Source organism: Coenobita brevimanus, chromosome 93 (assembly GCF_032717465.1).
Source record: "Coenobita brevimanus isolate Jiangsu-jjx chromosome 93, ASM3271746v2, whole genome shotgun sequence".
Lineage (NCBI taxonomy): Eukaryota > Metazoa > Arthropoda > Malacostraca > Decapoda > Coenobitidae > Coenobita > Coenobita brevimanus.
In genome coordinates, this window is record NC_137046.1 from 26,742,855 (window position 1) to 26,770,191 (window position 27,337).

The window sequence follows — 27,337 nt, forward strand, 5'->3', positions numbered from 1 at the left end:
TTATGCCACAAAGTCAAGATAACCCTGATGACAGCTACCACTTTTACTACAATTAGGAAGATGGCTCTGTACTCAATGATGGCAACAGGTGTGTAGTCATCTGTATAGCAAACTGACCAATGGAAGTGAGAGATGGAGGATTTCCTGAGGCAGGATTAGTTTGAGCATCATGAGCACCATTTCTAAACATAAGAATGCTGGTTTGTCTAAGTGGCTCTAATGCAGTTTGCTGAGGATTAGATTTCCTGGAAACAATGTTTATCTGCTAGTTTCTGGCTATTCTTGCACTGCCCCAACCTTCCAGGGTGAGATGCATTTCCCAGCTCCCTTTCCGCAAAAATCGTACCAGTAGTAAGGTCACCCTAGTCTGTTTGACTGAACAAAACCATTAACTGCAGGCATGTAATTGTCCCTTTCAGGCTATCCTGTGCCATGAAATGATGTTCTCTTGCAGTAGAAAGCACCTCACCACAGTGAGGCACGAGGAAGAGTGTGGAGGTTTGGTTCCTAGTTGGATGCTACATTAGCATCTCTCCATCCAGTTAACAGGGGGTGCCATAGAAGCTCCACATCACCCCTTTATTTGGTTACAGTGTATGGTTACCAATCATTTAGTTTCGTTTTTGTTTTAGAAGACTCCAACATGCTTGCATGTGTCAGCCCTGGTCACCTAATGGTGATTCTCCATCCTGCTCGATCTCTGGCTGCTTCCTCATTCAGTCCCTTATCCCCGAGGTCAAACTCAATGACCTTGTCCCAGGTCTTTTTCGGTCTACCTCTTGCAACCCTACCCCTAATATTAACACTTCTAATTTTCTGCATCCAGGTATCATCCCACATCCTCTCCATATGCCCAAACCACCTCAGTCTACCTCTCCTGATCACAACACCAATACACTCCAGTCCCATCCTACCCCTCCACTCTTTCATCGTAAACCTAGCCCGCCAGGCCTCACACTCAAGGATGCACTGCACATCCACCTTAGCATTGTCATTTCTATATGTGTGAACCAGCAAAAATCTTCTTCCTTTACTGCCCACGTCTCACTACAATACAGCATTACACTCCCAACACATGCTGCATACAAAGATCCCTTAGCACGGAGGAGAGCCCTCTCAACATCAGGAGAGGCAACAGCTCCCTCAACTTCTTCCAATCACTCCTCACTCTAGCCACAGTGCTAGCTCCAGCCCCATCTCCAGCACATAACATGTCTCCCAGATAACATAACTCTTCGACACACTTAACCCCTTAAACGCGGATCGTCGCATTTGCGACGGTCGGCCCAAAGGACATAACGGTGGATCGTCGCGTTTGCGATTTGAGTAAATTTTGAATAACCGCGGGCAAGCAGGCTCCAGCTGGTATTGTCTATCAGTACCACCACCCTCTAGCTACAACTAGCATACTTTACCTTTGTACTACTGACCTCAATTGTTGCCAAATATCGCGTTTTCCCCCCGTCCCCCCCCCACCACGGCCCGGCCAGCCTGGCTGTGATACATGGCAGCGCTCTGAGCACTCAGAACTGTAAATCTGCGCTCTCCTCTCACAAGCAGTTTATGCTACTAGGAAACGCTTGTTTCCCCAGTTGTAACACTAGCTTTTTTTCTCATGGTTTGCCCCTGTTTAGCGTCAGTTTACTGCAGGCTTTCAAAGTGAGATTATGGCGAGTTCTAGCTCTTCCCAGTCAGTGCAAGCGGCCGACAGGAACGAGAATAAAGTGGCGGACGTAAGGCAGAATAAAAAGCGCGCCGTGGTGATCTTTTGGGAAGTAATATGATTGAAAATAATGTAGTATACATGTTTTTAGCAGTGAAAATGGAAATGTTTGTTGAGTGACGGGAAGACCGCCGCCACAGTGCATGTCGGCCGTACGCTCTGTTGATTTTAGCCTTATTTTCAGTGCTTATTGTACAAATACGGATTCCTAACTACCTTTACGTTGTAGTATAAAGTTTACTGTGACAGAATGAGGCTGTGGTAGAGGGGAAACTGGGTTGCTGGAGGTGTGAAAGTGAAGATTTGGTTACCCAACTTTGCAAGTCTCCACAAGTCCTTGGGTAGTCCACAAAGGCTCAACACCTGTCTCTGGAGAAAGCTGAATGTAAGTACTATCTGCCATACCAAGTATAATGTTCTAGGATTAATCTCTGATTTTTGGCGAATATTTTCCTACAGGTACTCAGACCGCGTTACAACCCCGCCACTCGGGGGGGAACGACTGTACACAGCCACGTTTAAGGGGTTAAGAGACTCACTGGCAAGTTCAATCCTTTCACGCCTGACAATCTCCACCTGCTCTCCTCAACACACTGCACACATGAAATCAGCATTATCTCGCAGCTGACCTCTAATACCACTACATCTCTTATGCACCCACTTATCAAAGACACTACACAAGATGGAATTACTTTTCACGCCCTTGTGGGAAACCGCACATGGCCACTCACGCTCTTCTTTGACAGTGCTGCCACCAGCCCTAGATATCATAACTTTTGTTTTATTTGCATTTACTCTGGTGCTTTTGTGCCTCATACCATCTCTCCACTTCCTAAATCTTTCCTCCGCCTCCCTTTCATTCTCTGCAATCAACACCAAATCATCAGCATACAACATCACCCATGGGAGTCCATTTCTGAAGTCATGTGAGGGCTTCAAGTATCATGATAAACAATAAGGTGCTCAAAACTGACCCCTGGCCCACACCAACATTCACAGAAAACTCATCACTCAAATCTCCATTCACCCTTACCTGGGTGTGAGCAACCACATACATGACCATAACCACCCTAACCAGCCACTCCTCAATCTCAAGCTTTCTCATTGCCACTTCACCACCTCTCTAAGGACTCTGTCAAAGGCCATTTCCAAATCAACAAAAACAAATTACAATTCCCTTTTCTTTCCTGCATATTTTTCTGGAAGCTGTCAAACATAAAATATGGCAACAGTGGTCCCTTTGCCTGGCAGAAACCCAAACTGCATCTCATCAATATTCACTCTTTCTCTAATCATATCTCTAGAACTCCCTGCATTGCACTCAATATCTGGCCTTTATAATATCCTCCTTCCAAGGTATCGCTCTTCCCTTTGTTCACATTTACAATTACACTCTTCAGCCAGTCATCTGAGACAACACACTCGTATATAATCGTATTTATCAGGTCAGTGACTAACCTCACTCCTATATCTCCTGAGGCCTTCAGCATATTAGCAGTCAACCCAGACACACCTGCTGCCTTATCCACTTGCATCCTGCCTATTGCACCACTCACAGTAGCAGCGTCGACCAAGGGCCAAGGGTCAAACACTGGATCTGCTGGCTCCAAACCTTCCCTGTCCCAGTCAAACTCCTCATTCAACAACTGGCTGTAATGCTCTCTCCATGCATCTTTGATACCCCCACTGTCCACCACTACCTTTCCTTTATCATTCTTCATACACTGCACACCTATGGCATACCTATTGTCCCTCTTCATCTGATGTGTCACCTTAAATATCATATTCCTCCTTTAGGTTCCTTTAGATTATCAAATAAAAGTTACTGTGACTCAGACTTCGCCCTGGAAACCTCTTTTCTAGCCCTATGCTTGGCAGCCACACATTCCTCTCTCTTACCACCCTTCCTCCATTCCTGGAAAGCCTTCTTTTCTCCTTAACTACAGTTTCTACACCCTCATCCCACCACCAAGTTACTTTATGTCTTGGTGGGCTTCTTGTCCATCCACATACTGAATCAGTAACTCTCAAGAGGTTGCTCTTGAGGGCTCTGTACTGTTCATTAATGCTTGTGTCAACATCTCCCTGTTCAGCCACCACTCTCCTCATCTCCCTATTGAAGGCATCCCTTACTGTTTTCTCAACTTCCATATCTCTCTCCTTGGTGCATTGGTCCTCTTTTTCATCATCTGCTCCTTAAGCACCATGTCAAATAACTTGTGTCGCTGCACACACTACTCGCTCCATATAACTTTAACAACCTTCACTAACTTTCCATCAGCTTTCCTGACCAGGAAATAGTCTATCTGGCTGTTATTTCCCCATGACTCATATGTAATAAACCTACTCTCTCCTTTCCTAAAATGTGTGTTGCACACAATCATGTTCACTGAGTCCTCAAACTCGAGAATCCTTTCCTCTTCCTCATTTCTTGTACCATATGCACATCCCCCAAATACTCCTTCATATAGTTGAGTGGCTTCACCTACATGACCATTTAAGTCTCCTCTCAAAACTACAATCTCTTCATTTCCCACACCACTTCAAATCTATCCGTCTCTACCTCATCCTCAGTGATGTAAAAAGTGTTCTGTGTTACAGGAAACCATAAGGCTTGTCATTCACTGCAGTCACTTAAAGGCAGCACTACATCAAGCACTTAAATGATGGGTGTTCCCACCTACCAACAGTAGTGGCAAAAAAAGATATCCACCGTCCTGCAGGTGGCCCCAGGGGATTACTTTAAACAACAGTGACAGATTAATGGGATAAATTTTACCCTATGACAGTTAATGATTTCACATGATGAATAATATTATCTGATGTTAGCCAGAAATAAATATCTAAGTTCAACAATAACACAATATTCAAAGGGTTAAAGGGGAATTTTATGCAAAGACAGACAATTTATCATAGCCTAAAACCAAAAGATTATGCCTGACCTGGTAGAAGATATGTCGTGCTAGGCGCCAGTGAGGGTCTTCATTGGGAAAGAGGATGCTCTGGCGACATACACCAAATGCCATGAGGACCACCAGCAGCAACACCACAAAGTAAGCCATGTTCTTGATCATTTTGCCCATCATCATTACTAGTGGCCCAAGGTACTTGTTGGCAGACAGGATTTCCAGGATTCTTAAGTACCTGATTATGTATATGGGTATCAGTATAAATCTGGAGCAAATGACATTAATTGTGGATATACAGCATTAAATAGATGCAAAGGTAATTTAAAAAAAGAAAAGAAAACTTGTTTGCTGATTAAATTGCTATGATCTTAAGTACCTCACTGTGTGACTGTGCAGAAGTACAAATATGGAGAAGTACATAATATCCAATAGCAAAAATGAGGCACATAAAATGAACAGCACAAATGTTACATAAATCCCTTCACTGTGATGACGTGCCCTGTGTGTATCTAGGCAATAGGAGAACATTAGAACATACTCAAAGTGCTGTAAGCCAATACTTTACTATGGGGATTGCAGAGGGCTATTAAAAGCTTCATAGCTCCTCCTCTTACTTATCATATATAGTCTATCTATCTATCTATAGCCCGACGCCCTAATCCCGCAAAGGGTGGCCGCAGACAAAACGCCTCCAAGTCTCTCTGTCACCCACCATTTGACTACCCTCCCCCCAACTCACCCCCCCCTCCCTCATATACCTCTCAACTCCATCCCTCCACCTCATCCTCTGTCTACCTCTCCCTCTCCCTCCCTCCACCTCACCTACATACACCCTCTTAGTCAGTCTTTCATTCTCCATTCTCTTCACATGTCCAAACCACCTCAGTGTATTTCTCCTAATCTTTTCAACCACATCCACATCTACCCCACAACGTTCCTTCACTTCTTCATTCGTCAACCTGTCCCTCCACGTCACTCCACATGCTCCTCTCAAGTAACTCATTTCCACTGCTCTCACTCTTGACTTGTTCCCCTCTTGCAAGGTCCATGCCTCGCTTCCATACGTCAGGGTAGGGATCACAATACTATCATGCAGTGACTTCTTAACTTCTATACTCACCTCCTTATTTCTCATCACTGCTGAGAAGAAAGATAAGCTCCACCCACCTTTTTTTATCCTCCTCCTCCTCCTCATCATCATCATCATCACCTAATCTGGTGTTGCCCCATGAGGAGTGTAGGAGCCTGGGGCTAGGCAAGTTGGTCCTAACATTTAAGATGAGAGTGACTAGCCTCACCCATTATCATCATCATCATCATCATCGTCATCATCATCATCACCACCACTTAATCTAGTGCTGCCCCATGAGGAGCGTAGCAGCCTGGGGCTAGGCAAGTTGGTTCTGACATTTAAGATGAGAATGACCAGCCTCACTCATCCCTGAGTGGCATTACGTGAGCAATAAACCCCAACCACTCCTTGGGTATAAACCTGCACTGGCTCAATCTGACTGGAGCACCCCAATTACCCACTAAACCACCAGGTGCCATAATTTGGTCATATGGTTACCAACCAGCATAGTAAATGGTTTCCTGGTGCACAGGAAACCACTTGGCCTGTCACTCACTGTAGAGTCACCCACAGACAGAAGGAAAAGGAGAGAATGAAAGAAAGAAAAAAGGAAGGGAAGAAGAAAGGAAGAGAGCAAAAGACAGGCACCTGAGAGCAGCACTACAGTGAGTGAGTGGATGGTGTGTGCCCCCACCTACCACAACTTTTTTGATCCACCAATAAAATCAATTGACTAATATATTGTGGGACTGGTGGACCATAGGGGAGGAGGCTTCAGCGTCTGTATGACAGTGGTCTGAGATGCATTATTCTCATGGATTATCACTCTCATCTTAAAAGCCAGGACCAACTTGCCTCACCCCGGGATCTTATGCTCCTCATGGGGCAACATAGGAGTGGATGATGCATGGATGGATTACCCCCTATGTAGTGACCCATGGCTGAATTATAACTTACAAGTGAATATTGGTGATTTATGTGATTCAACATCTGGTGATGATTGCATGGTAACAACACTGATGGATGGCTCTGAAAGTGATGACTCCTCTGATGAAGCCTTCAATAGTGACGGATTTAGTGATAATGAGGCGAGGGAAGTAGACGGAGGTGGCAATTATTTAATGACATTTTCAGTGATAGACCAAATATGATGCCTAAATGCACTGGTGGAAATTTGGGTCTGAACCCTGCAACTGATGACTATGCCTTTGCATCCCCTTCTGATGCATTCAAGGCTAGGTTTTGCAACTTCAGAGTCAGGGGAAGGGAGACTCCAGTTTATTGGTCTATTTATCTATTGCCAGATGCCTTAATCCCATAACGGGTGGTCACAAACAAATTGCCTCCATGTCACCCTGTCCCTCGCCATTTCACTGACCTGCTCCCAGCTCACATCCCCCTCTTTCATATACCTCTCCACTCCATCCCTCCACCTCATCCTCGGCCTCCCCCTCCCTCTCCTCCCCTCCACCTCACTCATATACATTCTCCTCATCAGTCTCTTGCTCTCTATCCTCTCCACATGGCCAAACCACTTCAATGTGTTTCTCTTAACACTTCCTATCACATCCACATCCATACCACAATGCTCCTTCACTTCCTCATTCGTCAGTCTGTCTCTCCAAGTGACTATGCTCCTCTCAAAAAACTCATCTCCACAGCCCACACTCTTGACTTCTCTCCCTCTAACAAGGTCCAAGCTCACTTCCATATGTTAGAATTGGTATCACAATACTATCATGCAGAAACTTTTTCACTTCCATACTCACTTCCCCGTTTCTTATAACTGCTTTCAAAGAACCAGCAACCCTTCTTCCTTGTAGTACCCTTTCATGCACTTCACCCACTAAATTTCCATCCTTACTCATCACACTACCCAAGTACTTAAATGCACTCATAATTTCCATTTCCTCCTCATCCAACCTCATTGTACATTCAGTGACTTCATTTCTCTCAAAGACCATAACTTTACTCGTCCCTACATTCACCTTTAGATTCCGTTTCTCACATTCTCCGCTAAACCCATTCATCAAGCCTTGCAGATCCCCTTCATCTTCACTTAACAACACTGTATCATCTGCAAACAACAGTACAGAGAGTTTCCAAACACTGCCCTCTCTCATTAGGGCCACTCCAACATCCACTGCCCTACCTTGTACCTCTTCTATAACCCCATCCATATACAGATTGAAAAACCACGGAGACATGACACATCCCTGTTTCAATCCATCCTTCAAACAGAAAAATTCACTCAGTTCACTGTCAACACACACTGCAGCCTTAGAACCCTCATACATATTATTCACGACATACAACAACTTCCCATTTACTCCACTGCACAATCCTTGTGTATCCACCCTGTCATATGCTTTCTCCAAATCCATGAAGGTAGCATACAACACCTTTCCCATCTCTAGAAACTTTTCCACTAAAGACCTAAGAATGAATATATGATCTACATAACCTCTTCCCTTCCTAAAACCTCCCTGTTCTTCTCCAACTAATTCCTTTTTTATTTCCCTAACTCTGTCACTAAGTATCGTACCATATACTTTTCCTATTACACAAAGACAACAAATGCCCCTGTGATTATCACACACTTCTCTTTCCCCTTTCCCTTTGTACAGAAGAATGATTATACCTGACTTTCGATCCTCCAGGACCTTACCTTCCTCCCAGACCAATCTGCACATCTTCCACATCCATTCTACTACCAGGTTTCCCCCATGCTTCAGCATTTCACCACACACTCCATCATTTCCTGGGGCTTTCCCCACCCCATTTTGACTTTCTTCACTGCTTCCACAACTTCCATCATATTGCTTTCTTCCCCTCTTGTCACATCCCTCCTTCTCCTAGCCATTCCCCAGCCACTTATATTTGCCTCACTTTCATTCTCTATGTTCAACAATTCCTTACAGTATCTTTCCATCTGCTCGCTTTTTCTCCCTTCTCCACCAGTAATCTACCATTTTTACTTTTCACTCCCTGACTAACTTCTTTAACACCCTGTCAAACTTTCTTTACCTATTTCCAAAACATTTTCTTATATTCCCTCCACTTTACACTCAAATTCCTTCAAAAATCCTCATCCACTCACTTCTTACTCTCTTTCTAATCTTTTCACCTTTCTCTTCCTCTGTACATATAACTCTCTCTTCTGTCTCTCAATTTCCTCCACACCCCTGTTTCTCATCCACTCACTACTGTATATGCTTTCCTCGTTTGTGCCACAGCCTGTCTCACCTCTTCATTCCACCATGCTGTTCTTTGCACCCCCTTTCGTCCTCTCTTCACCCCACACACCACTTCACATGCTGCACAGATTTCAGTGAATATCTTGCACACACTTTCCATGTCCCCAGTCTGCTCCAAATCATATTTACCCAATCGCTCCTCCACTTCTCTCTTACATTCTGCCTTTTTTCCATTCTCTTGTAACCCATCCACCCTTCTTGTAAGAACTACTTCCCTCTGTCCTTCCCTTCTTCTATTTCTCCACTTCAATCCAACCTTGATTTTCACCAACACGAAGTGGTGGTTAGAAAATCCACTCCCCCAGCCTCTATATGCTCTTGCAATTAATTATGTTTTTAACTAGCTATATAAAAAACTGGTATGTAAAAATTTTCTTTATATTATTTCACAAGAATTATGTCACTGCCAGTCAAAGTCAAGTTAGTATCTCTCTCTCTTTCTTAAATGCACATTATATCTCACATTCTAATATACTGTATATTTATCAATCATTCCTTTATGCTATGGGATTCAGAGTATACTTTAATGTTTTGCCTATCTGATTATAAATATATACTGGTATATTTTCACATGTCTGTGTATTGTGTCTCGTATTCACAGGTCAATATAATATTGAGCGATACAAACAATGATCATTTACTTTAAAAATAACTACAAAGAATCTCCAGTTTGGAAAAATGGTCACTCCACAAAAGCCTCATACAGAGGACTGGAAGTCAGAGCATGCCAGTTGTGAGGAAGGGGTTAAAATGCTCATTAAAACTTATCATAGGAGTGCATCAGATAAAGGGAAGCCTATTGGATCATGTTGGGGTTATCTGTTGAGAACAAAGTCAATTCTGAGATCTAACCAACATGTAAGAGAGAAGGATAGAAAAGAGGAAGGCTCCCCCCCACCCACCACACCATGTGGTAAACCTGGCAGGAAAAAGATTAAAAATATAAGAAAAAAAAAAAAAGACAAACAGGCTTGTTAGACTGAACAAGCATGGACATTTTTATAGGAGAGGTAGAAGAGGAATAACCATGAACTAAGTAATACCTAGTCCACAGATCTATAAATAAAAGAGTATGCACAATAAATGAATGTTCTCATTATGAAACAAATATCTCATGAAGCATACATTTCAATCTAGAAATAAATACTCTGTTAGTTATAGCCTATACAGTAGTTTCAAAACATTTCTCTAGCCAAATTATATATGTATTACAGTGTACTGTCATAGTTTTTGCACTAACTGCTGTTGTTAGTAGTTTATTTCATTGTTCTGCTTTGTAAATACTGTAATTAATTCTTCCCAATATTAGTGTTGCATCTCTTACTTTTGAAACTGTACTTTCTTACTTTATTTTTTGTTTATTAACTCTAATAATGGGCACAGCCTTTCCATATTTTCTACTGAAATGACTCTTTTCACAGATTATTTGTGTTTCCTGGATTATCACAGTTACTGAGCATTTTTATAAACTTACCTCTGAAAGCTGTAATGGATTCAGAATGTGTAAAATATTCTGCCAACATCTACCAGTGCCTGGTTATATCTAACATTCCCAATGCATGCTTTTAAAATTGAAAGCTCACTGTCAAAGGTCTGACTAGGTTAGGTTTGGCTTAATCATTAAGTTTCCCATAGCTTTGACACAGTTTTTATTGTTTTCTTTCCTTGCATTCATTTGAGTATTTTTGATATGCTGACGGATACAGTTGAAACAGTGGTTGCCAAACAATGCAGTCAGTCAGAGAGATCATCGGTAAATACATTGCTGCAAGTGACCTGGCTGATACCTTAAATACCCAGAAATAGGTGTAGTTTGTTTGTTTGTTTGTTTTTTATCACTTTTTGCAGTAAAAATTCAAAATTAAACTACAGTATCTGTGTTGCATATGTACCAATATCACTTTCCTTGATTTTGAAAGTTTGTAATAATATAGCTGGAATTGTCGTGCCCATTTTGGTAAAGAACTACTTTTTTTTCATAGTATGTGACTGAAAGGAAGAGGACACACCACACAGTGAGTGAATGAAGATGAGATTAATACGTACAGTACAAAATTGAACTATACTACACTATGGAACAATTTCCCAAATCCAAACATCTGGTATGGAATTGTTCATACCCAGTCAACTCTTCACTAAAAGATCGGACCCCCCAAAATGGTCTGACAGCAACTGTGCCAGAGCAACAACCCAAAAGTCCTTAGCATATAACTTTTACTTAAGATCAAAATCATATGAATGACTCAGTTAAATTAAAATTGTTAGAAACCACGCAAAAGCACTAATTAATCTTGCCAAATCAAACTTTCTTCACAACCAAGCATCCAGATTATTAAATAATCCTAATGACAATATGATATTCAGGTCAACTCTCAATTCTTTCAATAATAACTTTTAATAAATCATCACCCATTTCCCCACTAAAATCTTCTGATGGTAAGACTATAAAAATCAATGACCCGTGTGGTAAAGCGAACATCCTTGTCTGTACACTTGCCAGAAATTCTACCTTAGAGGAAGTCAGTCAGAACGTCCCTGTACTAGAACTCGACTCTCCAGAAATAACTCCACTTAAGACACAGAGTACTGTAGTTACATAAAATCCATTCTAGATAATCTACCAGCCAACAAATCTCCAACTGTTTTGAAAAAGTGTTTCCCAAAACTTGTTGCTGTTCTAGCTAAATTATTCACTTCATGTTCTTTGCTGGTAGATTACATACATAAATGTGAGTTTTGGGTGGGGTTTGAAATGCATCTTCTCTATTTCTTAAGAAACTTAAGGGTTATACTGCTTTGAAATTCAACAGAATCATGACCCGATGAGTCATAACCAAATTAATACATATATACTGTTATGATAAGTACAGATGTTCCCCGCCTGTACTTACCACAACAGTATGTACATATTTTGTGGGTCTAAATTGTTGTAAAAGGGAAAATTCGAGTTTACAAGTAGGGTGCCTGGTACCAATTAGAGCCCCCACAATTCACAAACTCCTGAAAGTTGCCAGTGTTCGCCGGATCACTAAATAATGTGAGGTCACTACCCGCTCAGAGCTGGTGTACCTTCCTATAAAAAAATTCCTATTGGGATTATTACTCATGCATAAAGTATTATACCAGTATTATATTCGTCTTAGATATTTTACTGATGCTCTAAATGAGATTTACGTCAAAAAGTTATCCACAGAGTTTATCAACCCTTTAACTGCGGGCATTGTTTTGCCCCGACTGGCCTCTCCCGCGGGGGTTCCAGCCAAAATGTAAACAAACTTTAAACCTTTATAACTCTGCACAGAATAAATCTAGAGCGAAAAATAAGGTACCATTAGAAAGTAGTAACCTTCGGCTTTCCAATGATGTAGGTTTCATGATTTCGTTGACTATCACTGGATGGGCAGTGCCGTTAGAAGTGAGCGATCTAAAATCGCTATTTTTCGCTCACACACCATTACCTTCGCTCACACACCATTACCAAATGCCAACCTCATTCTGATAATAATACTATAAACATATATGAACACTGCACATACGATAAACACCCACCCTGTGTTCACTGAGGCAGGTAAAAGGCACTGTAATTGACCGCACTTCACTGCCACATCAGCGGTGATGTAATCACTATTTTTCACTCACACACCATTACCAAATGCCAACCTCATTCTGATAATAATACTATAAACATATATGAACACTGCACATACGATAAACACCCACTCTGTGTTCACTGAGGCAGGTAAAAGGCACTGTAATTGCCTGCACTTCACTGCCACATCAGCGGTGTTGTAATCACTATTTTTCGCTCACACACCATTACCAAATGCCAACCTCATTCTGATAATAATACTATAAACATATATGAACACTGCACATACGATAAACACCCACTCTGTGTTCACTGAGGCAGGTAAAAGGCACTGTAATTGCCCGCACTTCACTGCCACATCAGCGGTGATGTAATCACTATTTTTCACTCACACACCATTACCAAATGCCAACCTCATTCTGATAATAATACTATAAACATATATGAACACTGCACATACGTTAAACACCCACTCTGTGTTCATTGAGGCAGGTAAAAGGCACTGTAATTGCCTGCACTTCACTGCCACATCAGCGGTGTTGTAATCACTATTTTTCGCTCACACACCATTACCAAATGCCAACCTCATTCTGATAATAATACTATAAACATATATGAACACTGCACATACGATAAACACCCACTCTGTGTTCACTGAGGCAGGTAAAAGGCACTGTAATTGCCCGCACTTCACTGCCACATCAGCGGTGTCGTCACTCACACAGCTGGACAGATATTGATGCGTGTTGGTCAGGGGTTGGGTGGGGGGCCCGGGGGGTGGGAGGTGGGGGCCCAGGGGGTGGGAGGAGGGAGGTGGGGGTCAGCTGGAGTGAAAGAACTTAATAGCTACTCTCCCTTGAAACAATTGGCGTACGGAAAAAACGCGGGGTATTCAAAATATTCAAAAACATTCAAGAATGACACCCGCGGTTTGGTCCAGGTTTTGCAATGTCATTCTGGGATGACAACCGCGGTTAAAGGGTTAAAAGCCATGTAAGCTTATTGTGTGTTATTGCATTCGGCACAAGTTTTACCAAGTGTTATGAATCTCAGTTGTTCAAAAAATTTATCATACAGTTTCCAAAGATTATAATCTTTCATTTGGCAGATCCTGATATGATTCTATCCATTATACACTTAACAGTAGTAAGAACTGTACAGCCGAAATCTTACGTGGCCAAGATCAGCGACCGAGTTTTAAAAGGCACAGTATTCCTCTAGCTTTGAGAAGATGTCTCAGTTCTGCTATAGTCTATTTTTCCATATATATTTTAGCTGCGCAGTCGACCATGGCACTATACTTTCCAGATTTATTGGCTGATTTCAAAAGGCACAGGCACCAGGAGTGGTGTATACACATCACCAGTGCCGCCTTGGGCCCCTGGCGGCAGGCACACAAACTATGCACCTCCATATAAGCTCAGTGAGTTCATACGATCTTTGATTGTTTAAGTACCATACTTCCTTCACTTGTTATGTAAAATACAATATCATAATATTCATTTACCATTTTTCCTTATAGATGTACATTCACCACCTAAAAACATGACAGTGATCAATACTTAGGCAACATAATACTCGCATGTAGACTGTCCCTAAACTGAGATGGACGCAACCTTCCGTTTCTATTATATTTTGAAAACGAAGCCATTTTTTCTCCAGCATTATAATTATGTAGATAAATCAATAAATATCCTATTTACAGTTGAGTAACACAAAAATTGTATAACAGAGGGTAATTCAAGTTGACCCCACTTTTGCACTTTACATTAAGTAATCTGGCAAGTGGTGGCATCTTTTTCCAGTTTGTGGGGGGCTCCTATTAGGATAAATCCCACAGGTTCTGTGCTTTTGTTATCATGCAATTTGTATCACGCACTAGGCACGGTATGAATTATGCATGATAAGCAAGGAATCACTGTACAGTAATCTCCTGTTTATCTGATGCTTCATTACAAGACATTTATCAATATCCAATAAAGCAAAAATCTGCTGAATTAAAGCAATATCCATTTTCTTTACTACATCAACCAACAGCACACATGCAAACTGAATTTTTCAAACTGTCCAGCACTTCCTGCAACACCCCATGCCGCCAATGATGCCTGCCAAAACAAGGGCTGCTGCCCGCTCCACCTCAGTCAGAGAGAGAAAGAGTAAGTCGTCTGGTATTGGTGCATGTTAATTTCGTCAGGGAATTTGTGACCTTTGCTAGGGGGCTGATGTTGTTTGTCCCTGTGCTGGCATGCATGTGCATGTCTGTAGCTCCTTCTATGGAAAATAATATACAGTACTGCTTACATAAATATGCATGCAGGCAGTGCCAGCCTATCTCCTTTGTGTTACATAACTTACGTAGCTATTCACCTGCTTTCGGCTTTGCTCATTTCCATCTACACATCTCACTCTCACTTTCAATGAAAAACAATAATCTCAGTGCCTGTAACTGAAAAAGCATTCAGTGTGGATGAGACAAGCCCCTGGTGGAATATGTATAAAGGAAATGCATTTTTCATCATTAAAATCATGTTAACATAAAATGTGAGTGTGTGAATGAATTATACTGTACAGAATCATGAAAATCTATTAAAAAAACAAAAAGTCAAAAATTGCCATCAAAGGCCATCCTGGAAACAAACCAAAACCCCTGCTGATAATGATGAGTCCTGTATAGGGTTTTATAAGGGTTACATTCTCTGTAGACAGACTGAGGGGTAGTACTATATAGCATTACCCAAAAAAATGCATTATCTGCCACGGCCTTGGCTAAATTATGACAGATAAACGAAGACTTACTGTACTGCGGCAGTTCTGTGGACCAATTAACAGTGATCAAGGTGGTTTGACTGTATAATCTTCAGGAAACTGTATTTACATTATCAATGTTGCCTTTAGCCCATTCTAGTGCTGGGATGGGAGCTGGAATGCATCGCCACCATTTCTTAAGAATCTTAAGGGGAATACTGAACTGTTTTGATACAGGTGACTCTCACAGGTATGGAGCTCCATCAATATGCAGTAGGGTGTTCCATGGCAATAGGGACAGAAATAAAATGTGCTACGAATTTTTATCCATACGATTATTCATATTCAACAGACCATAGAAATGTGTCTGTGCAGGTCTGAGCCAGACTGCACAACATTCAGAGGTCCCAAGTTTTGATGACTTTTTTTACTTTCAGTTTGCTTCTTGCCTGCCAGTGATGAATGCTGTTTTTTGCGTTCCTTGAGTATTAAGCTGGTAATTATTTATGAAACTAATTAATGGCATTACTCTGTTATACTGAAATTTATTGTTTACCTTCCTATTTAACGTAATGTCATTTTGCTGTGTTGGTGTAATTTAGTTTTTCCTTTCCCTATTATTAACAGTAAGTGTTATTTATTGGACAACTATACTGGTAATTAGTTGTGAAACTAATTTACTATGCTATTGAGATTTTTTATTCCTTTTCCCTAATATTATCATTAATATTACCATTTTACTGTCAAGGTTATGTTTCACTTACTGTTCATTCACTGATAATAACTACCTGTGAGATAAACAAATGATTACAGTTATGAAAGTATATGAGCTTTATTACTATCCGAAATAATTAATGTGGCATTAATTATTCTGTTTTCCTTCCCAGATGTCTATCATATTGAAAACACAAGTGTTTTTTACTGGCCTGATGGATGCTAACATCACATCAAGTGGCCTACCCACCAAGTTGCAGTTACTCAAAAAGTACTTTTACCACCAAAAGGAGCAAAAACTGGGATGTACCAAATGCCTGAACCTGTGTCTGGATGTCATTCTCATATTTTGGGAGAGCGCGTGAATCCCCACTATGCGTCAAATTTCTGTTCTGAGGAAGGTGGAATCCCTTCTCAAGGAATATGACCGGCCTGTGATGAACAAGATGCAGAAAGCAGAATCCTTCTGAGTGAAAGAGGCAATGTTCAAAGAGGCAATAACGAATGAGATCATGGACATCGCTCATTCACAGGCCAAAGAGATGAAGAATCAGGAGGACATCAGCTTTCTTGACATGCAGCGTGAACATCCCAAGTCCTACAGAGTGGGTCCTGCCGATATGAAGCTTCACCGACAGGAGGTATGGAAGAGAATTAGGCTGGACAACTTTAAAAAAACAACAGGAGAAGGCCAGATGGTGGCTTTAGAGAGCAAAACTTCGTCAGGGACTGACTCAGATTCAGGTGACCCAGCCATGAAATTTTTTGCATCTTTCTCCAAAGAAAGTACCAAGAAGCAACCTAAGATTCTGATGACGCAAGACTTGGCCAGCGTCTATGATCGGCTGAACATTTCCTACCATGATTCAACTATGTTGTATGCTGCAACAGCTAAAACACTCGGTCATGACTTGAATGAACTTTCTGTTTCTGCCAACAATATGTACTGGACATGTCAGGCTCACAGGAAGGCGATTGCTGACAGTTATCAGTCTGAAGAATTTTGCCCCAGCCACCCTCTTGTCTGGTACTGGGATGGTAAAATCCTACCAGACACTGAAAAAGGGAGGGACAGTGTTGATTGCACTGCTGTCATCGTCTCTGGAGACGGCAAGGAGAAGTTGCTCGGCATTCCTAAAGCGACGGCAGGAACCAGAGGAGATAGCACAAGTCTGCTTAGAATTAGTTAAGCAACATGGGATAGAAAAGTGTGTGCAGGGACAGTCCTCTGACACAACAGTGTCAAACACTGCGATTCATTTATGCGTCAAACACTGTGATTCATTTAGGGGCACATGGCCTGATTGAGAAAGGACTTGGCAGAGAACTCATGTACCCTGCCTGTCGGCATTTTATCTATGAAGTTGTCCTCAGCCACATTTTCAAGTGTGTGTGTGTGGCCCTGATATCCCTGTGTTTAAGAGGTTCCAGACACAATGGAAATCCATCACTTGGTCAGAGGTGCAGCCATACAATTTCGATCAAGTAAACGACACTATCAAGAAACTAAAGGAGAAGTCAGTTCTGTTGGCGAAAGATATGGTGAGCAAAGACACACCAGCCCGAGGACTACAAGGAACTGCTACAGCTGGTTCTCATCTTCCTGGGAGAAGCAACAGTAGCAGAGTTCCCTCTCCAAGCCCCTGTTGATTTCTATTGTGCTCATTGGATGACAACTGCCATCTATTCCCTGAAAGTGATTTTGCTGAAGAAGCAGTTCAAGATGTCAAGTCACGAGTTGGAAGCCCTGACAGCAGTAGGTCTCTCTGTGTCCCCTCATCTACATCTGTGGCTGGAGCCATGCCAGAATCGCAAGCAAAGCTGCTGCAGTTGATTTGGAATTTCTGTGTGATGCAGAAGCTTTTGTCAGGTCGGGATAATAATATAGTAATGCTGCATGAGAGGCCGTATCTCGACACCTATGGAACATATCTGAGACTCTTACTCCTATGGCGTTCTTTGATGCTGATGTGGCAGATGAAGAAAAGGCTATAATGATCGCAAGTTTGATAAAGTCTGCATTGAAAAAAGAACTAAAGTAACTAGAAGGGAAGAATGTCAGAAATATTGCCTCAAAACAACTGGTCGAGTTTGTGACAGAAAAAACATTGGCCTTCTTCCAATCGCTCGACCTGGACACTGAGTTCTTGAAGAAGCCAGTTGGCAAGTGGCATGAAGAAAAGGGCTTCATGCAAGCAGCAGCAACTGTTTCCAAAACTGCTGTCGTAAGTGACTGGGCTGAGCGAGGCATTGCGCTCATGAAAGTTTAATTCTTCCCTGATGAAGAATGATGAGCAGAAGCAGTATCTACTCAAAACTGTTTTGCAGAATCAGGCAAAATACCCAAGGAAAACCAAGGAGCAATTCCTAGACAAGTGATTGACACAAAGTGGTAATGTTTCAGGTATATATATGAAAATGTGTGAAGTGGTACAAGTTTTTGTAAAATTCCTTGACTGAATATTGTTGGGTTTTTATTATCTAAAAGAGAATAAAACTTGGGACGTTTAACCTCTACATGCCGGGAGTTTTCTGATGTCGCACGCTCCTCACTATAACGGATTTTGTGATTTCAGAAAAAATACTCTTACTTCAAACCCTAATATCTGCCAGCTAAAGAAAAACAATTAAAGATACATAAGACTCACCAACTCTTCCTCTTTCAAATGAAAGTATCCCCACGTCTCCAGGTGGTTCCGTCGATAAGTATGGTTAAGTTAAAGTTCAAAAGGTGGTGGGAAGATGCTTGCAGCTATACACGTCAACCGGCATTGCTCCGTGCCCAAAATTGTGACGGTTTTACACACGAACCGGCGTGTAAGGGTTAAACAATATAGTCAGAATTTCACATTATCAATCTATAAAGTAAAAGGAACATGGGGACCCATGTGGATTAAAGCTTCATTCAACTTCTAACTCATGGAACATCCTAGTATACAGGAATACCCTGATATATGACAGCCCTAGATGCAATACCCCAGCTTAACGATGGGGGTAGAAATACCACCATACCCACCTAACGATGGCCAAACCCCGGTTTAACAATGGGTTTTTATTTTTTTTACCAATTTTGATGATATTTTAGACTAAAATTGTGTGTTTACACTTATTTATAAATTGTTTTTTGACTTAGATTAATATGTTTTAGCCATAGGTGGGGTGAACATTGATATTTTGGGGTACAGTTTACTAAGCTTGATTTTTTCCAGAATTTTATTTGATGATTTTCAGATTTTTTTTTGTTGATTCTAGTGAATTATTTACAGGTGTTAGGCTTAGGTTACCTTTTTTTTTTTTTTTTTTTTTTACAGCTGTTAGGCCATTTAGATTGGCTTTAAACTTGTTTTTGGAATTACTTGGGTGGGTTTAGGACTTGGTTAGGGGGGGAAACTAGGACTCAAAAACGCATCCCTATACATTACATGTTAAATCTACCCCAAGATACAATACCTTGCTTAACAAAGGGTTTCAAAAACGCATCCCTATACATTACATGTTAAATCTACCCCAAGATACGATACTTCGCTTAACAAAGGGTTTTTACTTAACCAGTTGCATTGATAAACCGGGGTATATCAGTATATGGTAGAGGTATTTTCATAGTAATCTCTCACTTTTCATTTCGTATGCAGTGACCTTTCTGTATTACCTAATTCAAGACTGAACACTTCTTGCCACCTAAATAATATTCAATGTTCTCCACTTGGAACAAATGTAAAATGGGCTTATGGTAACATATATCATCACTTTCTAAAAACTATGTGCAACAGAGCTATACTGGCAAACTTCAATTTTATGCTCATCAACTAGACCATTCATGCAGAGCTTGTATGTTACAAAATCTGAAACCTGACAAAAGTTTTCACCAAAACCTTCCATACTCAATTACTAGGACTCGAATTCTTGACACGATGTGCCTGGTCCAGACTGATGTCCTCAGAGATGGTTATCTGGCTACTTATGTCCAATGATAAAATCAATCAAACCAATTTCGTTGAGCCAACTTGCCAGATTTAACTCAGGGTTATATTCTAAGTTGCTCTACTGTAAAGACACAAGAGTAACAAAGACACCTGGAGGCAAATATGCAGAAGAAAATACTAAGGAAGAGGTGCCTCTGGCAGGTACTAGTCCCTTCCCATGCACTTTCACTTACCTCCTCAATGGTGGGAGAAACAAAACTATACTACATACTGTATTCCTCTATAATTATATGATGTAGTGCCATTTCTACATACCCCACTCTGATGGTAGTATTATCTTCTGATAAATCTCCAGTACTTGACTATCATGAAATAATGGTAGTACTAACCAGTAAACTATGTCAACACAGTAAATGACACGTCCAGTCAGCATGGTTGGTTCTTGCAGCCTAAGAGCCAGTCCTATCATGTAAAGCACAGCAAACATCATATCACATACATTCCACAGCTTGTCAGACCACACCCTAATCTTCTGCCTGCAAATAAATGAGAAAGAGTACTAGTAAATACAGTAATATAATACATTTCTGCAATGTAAAATTTCTTTTCCCACTGACATGAGGCTATGGAAGCATCTAAGAAAATGTGGCACTGCCTCCACCAAAAGCTGCAAGCACACTTTCAAGTTTGTGAGGGGAACATTACAAAACACAACTTTCAGTCAAGGAGAGACGTGTGGAAACTTTGAAGTGACTGAAGAATAGTAAGATCCCATAAAGTTCATCTGGGAAATAGAGCATGCTGTGGCTTGAAGGTGGAGCAGGAGGAGGCCCTAGTCCAAACTGAGCTGATAATACCATTGGCAGACTCTGTGGCTATGAGGTACTAAAGCTCCCATTATCTTTAAAGGAATGTTGTCAGAAATAAGAGTGGACTAAGATTACCCTTGGATGACAGTTCATTATCTCTAACTGGAGAAAATCATTTGGTCCTCAGTGCTATAGGAGGGAAGCAATAGACTACTCATCAATAATACTAATATAATTTATGATGAATTTCAATAAGAATCATGTGGAAGGATCATGCAAGTGACAATAAAATACATGAACATCATTATCATCATCTAATCCTGTGTTGCCCCATGAGAAGTGTAGGAGCCTGGGGCAAGGCAAATTGGTCCTGACATTTAAGATGAGAGTGAGTAGCCTCACTCATCCCCAAGTGGCATTACTTGGGCAATAAACCCCAACCATCCCTTGGATATAAACCTGCACAGGCTCAATTAGACTGGAATGCTTTTTTTACCCACTAAACCACCAGGCACCATAACCTGGTTATATGGTTACCACCCAGTATAGTAAATGATTTTCTGGTGTACAGGAAACCATCTGGCTTGTCACTCAGTGTACAGTTACCCATAGGCAGAAGGAAGCGGAAAGAATGAAGGGAAAAAAAAAACATAAGAGGGAGTGTAAAAAAACCCTGTAGGCATAAGGAAGAGGAAAGAATGAAGGAAAGAAAGACAGAAAATGACGGAAGGAAAGAAGAAAGGAAGAAAGGAAAGGGCTGTCACCCAAAGGCAGCACTATGTTGAGTGCCCCCACCTACCATCAAACAAATTGCAAAAGTTTGTTGCCTTCAGAATACTGTATTTTGAAGATTTTGATTTACCTGTGACAAAATGGAGTGAATCCTTACCCTTACAAAAGGGGCAAGTACACTAACTTCTTGGAAAGTTTGTTACTTACGTTTGTACTGTAACCAATGTGTGGAAAAATAACAAAGTGCAATGAATCTTTATCCTTACAAGAAAGGCAAGTATGCTAACTTTTTGGACATCATTTATTTAACCCGCCCCATCCCGACGTTCTTGGACCTTTTCTTTTTTTGGCTCAAACATCCGCTTTTGGTGAGGAACATCGAAAATTCATAGAGAAATCGCTCACCTGAGGTTTAAAATACCGGATTTAGGTGCGAGTACTTCCTTACCTGACTGGGTTTTCTAACAGGCTGGCACCAAAGAAAACGAGTTCTGTGGGAGGGTAACTATTTTATCTACTCATAAACAGTATTTATTTACTGTATTTACTTGGTACGAATTTATATGTAGTACAAGAGTATACTGGTTTTCAAACAGTAATATAGGCATTATAAGCATTGTTTCACTCACTAACTCATCACCATTCATGACCTTTTTTTTCCCACATTACCTGATCATCATTTCTGACTGTTTCTTCCTCTAAACTTTGTCCTCCACATTGTCGATTGGGGAATCACTCTGGCCCTGAATGTCTTTATTGGCCAGGTCACTGGTAACAGGTGAATTGTCGAGACAATGGCGTGCAGGGAGGGGGGGAGAGGTTATGCGGTGTAAGGCATTGTTCCTGCTTGGCATCTTGTAGAGGAATAGAGGAAGGTGTCCCGTGTATACGTGTCAAAAATCACTCGCGAAATCAGTCGCGAAAATTGAAAATTGTGCAAATTAGGGACCTTGCAATGTTGCTGCGTTAATTCACGTCGCCGGGACGGCGCGGGTTAATATTGTAGAGGAACCAACATGTGGAGAAAATATCTTGGAACCTGCACTGGCAAATAAAATGACAGCTGATAACTGAATATTAACCCGAAACCTGCTACATACTTCATATGATGGAAAACATGTAACTGCTACATACATCATATGAGCATTTTCTTTTTTTTTCTTTTTTTTTTTAATGGGTGCACTTCTAATGCCGTTTGGGTGCTGTTTGGCATCTCAACTGAACTATTTCCATCACCATCCGCCTGTCCCCACCTGAAAAGGTGAGAAGCATGACAGGAAAGATGAGGAAAAAGAGAAGGTAGAGGGCAGACACAGACAAAGACTGATAAAAGTGAAGGACGAAGTAGGCAGCAATACATCAAGTGAGTGGATGATGGCCACCACCACCTACCACAACATTATCTATATACTGTATCTGTACTTACGGTATAAAATTCATGCTCAATGCTTATGACCCCTGTATGTGCAGATGAGAGCAATACAAAAAGTGACATCATACTCAATGAGAGAGATGAACTGTTTGCAATCAGTAAAAGAAAGATCAACAAAACACCAGGGCCAGATTGAATATCTCCAAGAAATTTAAATGACATTATTGCTTATCAATCCTGGTCTGTCTGGCCGAGCAGACCAACCAACTGCAGGCAAGCGACTGCCCCTGCAGGGTCATCCAATGCAGTATGTCGATGTTCGCTTATGGTTGACAAAGCCTAGCAGGAGACGGGCAGAGGGAAAAGTGTAGAGGTTTGGTTCCTGGATGGATGCTGCATTTGCACCTCTCCACCCAGTTAGCAGGGACACCATGGCAGGCTCCACATCAACCCAGTATCTGGTTATATGGTTATCCTTGGATGCAGGAAAACACTAGGCTTGTCACTCTGTAGAGACGCCTGAAGTGGAAAGAAGAGTAATAAGAGGTAACAAGAACAAAAGGGAGAAGTAGTAAGACAGGATGGCAGACACAGAAACAACATGATAGGTGAAAGAAGTAGGCAGCACGCCATCAAGTGAGTGGATGATGGTCACCAGTACCTACCACCATTAAAGGAAGCAAAATGTAAAATATCAAAACCTTCAGCTCAATTATTCAACATATCACTAAGAGGCAGCACTGTGTCACATAACTAGAAACTGGCAAATGAAATTCTGTTAAAAAAAAGCAATATGAAGTCTGTCCAAAAAGAAACTTAACTTTTTAAATAGTGCACCAACTAGCAGCCGTATCACGATCACGACTGAAGTGTTGTGTACCTTAATTCAATTTTGGGCTTTAGTCTAACTAGCTGCATCATGACACATTACTTAAGTCAAAAGCAATGTTTATCTGAGAGAAGAAATCATAACAAATGTGACGAAGCACCTGCAGGAGATACCAAAAACCAACTCTGAAAAATGTTTCAGGCGGTGGAAAGAATGCTGGGCTACGTGTGCCTACTTTGAGGGGGATTAGTGTCCATGCTCAACAGGTTAGCTGTTTATTTTTTAAGAGCCTAAGGTCAGATACCATCTGGGCAGACCTTGCATATATATATATATATATATATATATATATATATATATATATATATACAGTATATATGGTGGCTCTCAATGATGCTCGATCTCTGGCAGCCTCCCTGTTCAGTCTCTCATCCCTGAGACCAGTCATATGTCCACAGCATCTCAGTCTACCCTTCCTCATCACAAAACCAATACACTCCAGTCCCATCCTTCCTCTCACGTCCTCCATCGTAAACCTAGTCCCCCCAAGCCTTATAATCAAGGATGCACTGCACATCCACCTAATCATTATCGTTTCTGTACATCTGAGCCTATGAATATCCTCTTCCTTTATTGCCCAGCTCTCACTACCGTATACCATTGCACTCCTAACATATGTTGCATACAAAGATTCCTTAGCTTGGAGGAAGAACCCTTCCAGTGTCAGGAGAGGCAACAGCTCCTTGAACTTCTTCCAACCATTCCTCACTCTAGCCACAGAGCTAGCTCCAGCCCCACCTCCAATGCATAACATGTCTTCCAAGTAACAAAAACCCTTCCACACACTCGAGAGACTCACCAGCAAGGTCAGTCTTATCACACCTGACAATCTCCACATGCTCTCCCTGACACACCATACACATGAAATGTGCATTATCTCACAATCTACCTCTAATACCACTACATCTCTTATGCATCCACTTATCACAAACACTGCACAAGATGGAATTTCTTCCAATGCCTTTATGGAAAACCACACATGGCCACTCTCCCTCTCTGACTGTACTGCCACCAGTCCTTGGCACTGTTACCTTTGTTTTATCTGCATTTACTCTCTAATCCATGTGCCCCATACCACCTCTCCACTTCCTAAATCTTTACTTCACATACCTTTTATTCTCTGCAATTAACACAAATCATCAGCATACAAACATACCCCACAAGAGTCCATCCCTGAAGTCACATGACAGGGCTTCAAGCACCATGATAAACAATAAGGGGCTCAAGACTGACCCCTGATGCTCACCAACATTCATGACAAACTTGTCACTCAAATCTCCATTCATTCTCACCTGGATGCATGCAACTAAAGACATAGCTATAAACACTCCAACCAGCTACTCCTCATTCCCAAGCTTTCTCATTGCTCACTTCACCATTTCCTTAGGGACTCTGTCAAAGACCCCAAATCAACACAAATATAGTACAGATCCCTTTTGTTTCCTATATATTTTTCTTGAAGCTCTAGAACAACGACTATGGCATCAGTGGTCCCTCTGCGTGGCATAAACCGTAACTGCATCTCATCAATATTCATTCTTTCTCTAATCATACCTTCTAGAACTCTCCATTACCTTCATTAACTGGTTCAAAAGTTTTGTTCTATAATTTCCCTTTTCCAAGGCATCAACTTTCCCCCTGTACATTTACAATTGCCCTCTTTAGCTAGTCATCTGGGACAGCACACTCATATTAATCAAATTACTAACGAACCCCATTCTTATATCTCCTGAGGCATTCAGCATTTCAGCAGTCAACCCAGACACACCTGCTGCCTTCCCCAACTGCATCCGACCTACTGCCCTGTTTACAGTAGCAGAGCCAATCAAAGGTCAAGGGTCAAACACTGAGTCCGCTGACTCCAAACCTTTCCTGTCCAAGTCAAACTCCTCATTCAGCAACCAGTTACAATGCACAATCCAGGTGACTTTATATGCTCACTGTTCACCACTACCTTACCCTCATCATTCTTCACACACACACACACTGCTCATCTATGATATTCCGGTTTTCCCTCTTAATCTGATTTTCCCTATTAAATATCATATTCTTCCCTTCAACACTATCTAGTTATCAGTAAAAGTCTCTGATACTCAGACTTTGTCCTGCGTGCCCCTTTTCTAGCCCTACAATTGGCAGCTAGATACTCCTCTTTGTTACCACTCTTTTCTATTTCCAGAAAAGCCTTCTTTTCTCCTTAAATGCAGTTTCTACACCCTCTTCCCATCAACATGTTACTTTTTGTCTTGGGGGGGCCCCTGGCCCATCCACACAATGAATCAGTAACTCTCAGAGATTGCTCTTGAGAGCTCTGTACTCTTCGTTAACGATTCTGTCAACAGCTCCCTGTTTAGGCACCATTCTACTCATCTCACTATAGAAGGCATCCTTTACTGCATGGTTATTCAGCTTCCACATTTTCCTCTTAGGCACATAGGTCCTCTTCTTCACCACCCCCTCTTTAAACACCATGTCACATTTCAGTAATTTGTGATGCTGCACACACTCCTCACTCCCTATAACTTTAACATCCCTGAACAACCTTCTACCAGTTCTACTGACCAGAAAATGGCCTATCTGGCTACTGTTTCCCCTGGACTCATATGTCATCAACCTACTCTCTATCTTCCTAAAATGTATGTTGCACACAATCATGTTCACTGCATTCCAAAACTTGAGTATCTTTCTCCTACTACATTCCTCATACGATATGCGTATCCTCTATTTACCCCTTCATATTCCTGAGCTGCTTAACCCACATTACCAATTTAGTTCCCGACTAAAACTAGCCTCATCATCACCCATACCAAATGTCAAGTCATTCCAGAATCAATCTTTTTCTACATCATCCGAGCCACCCTGTGAAGCATTCACTAATATAAATACTGTACAGTAAAACTGTCAGCCTACTGAATAAACTTTTAAATCATTCATTCATTCATTCATTGCCAGATGCCACGTATCCCAAACGGGGTGGCCAAGGGCTTAGAGTTAATTGTTTTACAGGGAGGGGCACTAATCCTCCACCAACCCCACTTGACGTAGGGAGAATACTGTATAAATTTTCAGTCACTCACCTCACCCACCATACAGTTGGGCTAACTTTTAAATACTACAGTATAATCCTTTCATTAACCCTCATTACATTCATGACATATTCCACCCATTTTTATTTTACCATCAAACCCACACCACTGTATTCATCTGCACTTCCCTGTCAAAACAGCTTATGTCTACAATTCTTTCTGACAATCATTCTGGTTGATCCACCCGTATACTCAACCTCCTATACACAGCCAACATCCATCCACCTCCTATTTATGGCCCCAACTACTTCCCCTGCTCCACCCTTCAAACTACTAACATTCTAAGATGCCACTCTGATCCCTTGGGTGATTTAGTTAACTCATGTTTGTGCCTTTTCTCATTGTTTTTTGTCGTTTGGCAAAACTGAATAATGGGGAAGACAGACCACAGGTCCTGCCCACCTACACAGTCCCAAGTCCAGGTATGTTACCTGGAACCCACAGCCCACCAACCGTGACCAGTGGCTGTGGCAGTGACCTTGGGGCACCTTGCCAAGGCAGCTACAAGGACACTGTC

General features: G+C 41.5%; 2 protein-coding genes across 2 annotated transcripts in view; both read right to left on the reverse strand.

Annotated features, from left to right (window-relative positions):
* Positions 1-27,337, reverse strand: part of Trpm (transient receptor potential cation channel, subfamily M) — a 933,145-nt gene that overhangs the window by 151,707 nt on the left and 754,101 nt on the right. The window lies entirely within an intron of this gene.
* LOC145412555 (transient receptor potential cation channel subfamily M member 1-like) overlaps positions 1-27,337 on the reverse strand; it is a 49,217-nt gene that overhangs the window by 13,826 nt on the left and 8,054 nt on the right. The window contains exons 2-4 of the mRNA XM_080282461.1: positions 24,557-24,579; positions 20,322-20,468; positions 4,666-4,867 (exon numbers count right to left, since the gene is read on the reverse strand). Coding sequence (XP_080138587.1) covers positions 4,666-4,867; positions 20,322-20,468; positions 24,557-24,579 — 372 coding nt within the window. The remainder of the gene's footprint in view (positions 1-4,665; positions 4,868-20,321; positions 20,469-24,556; positions 24,580-27,337) is intronic.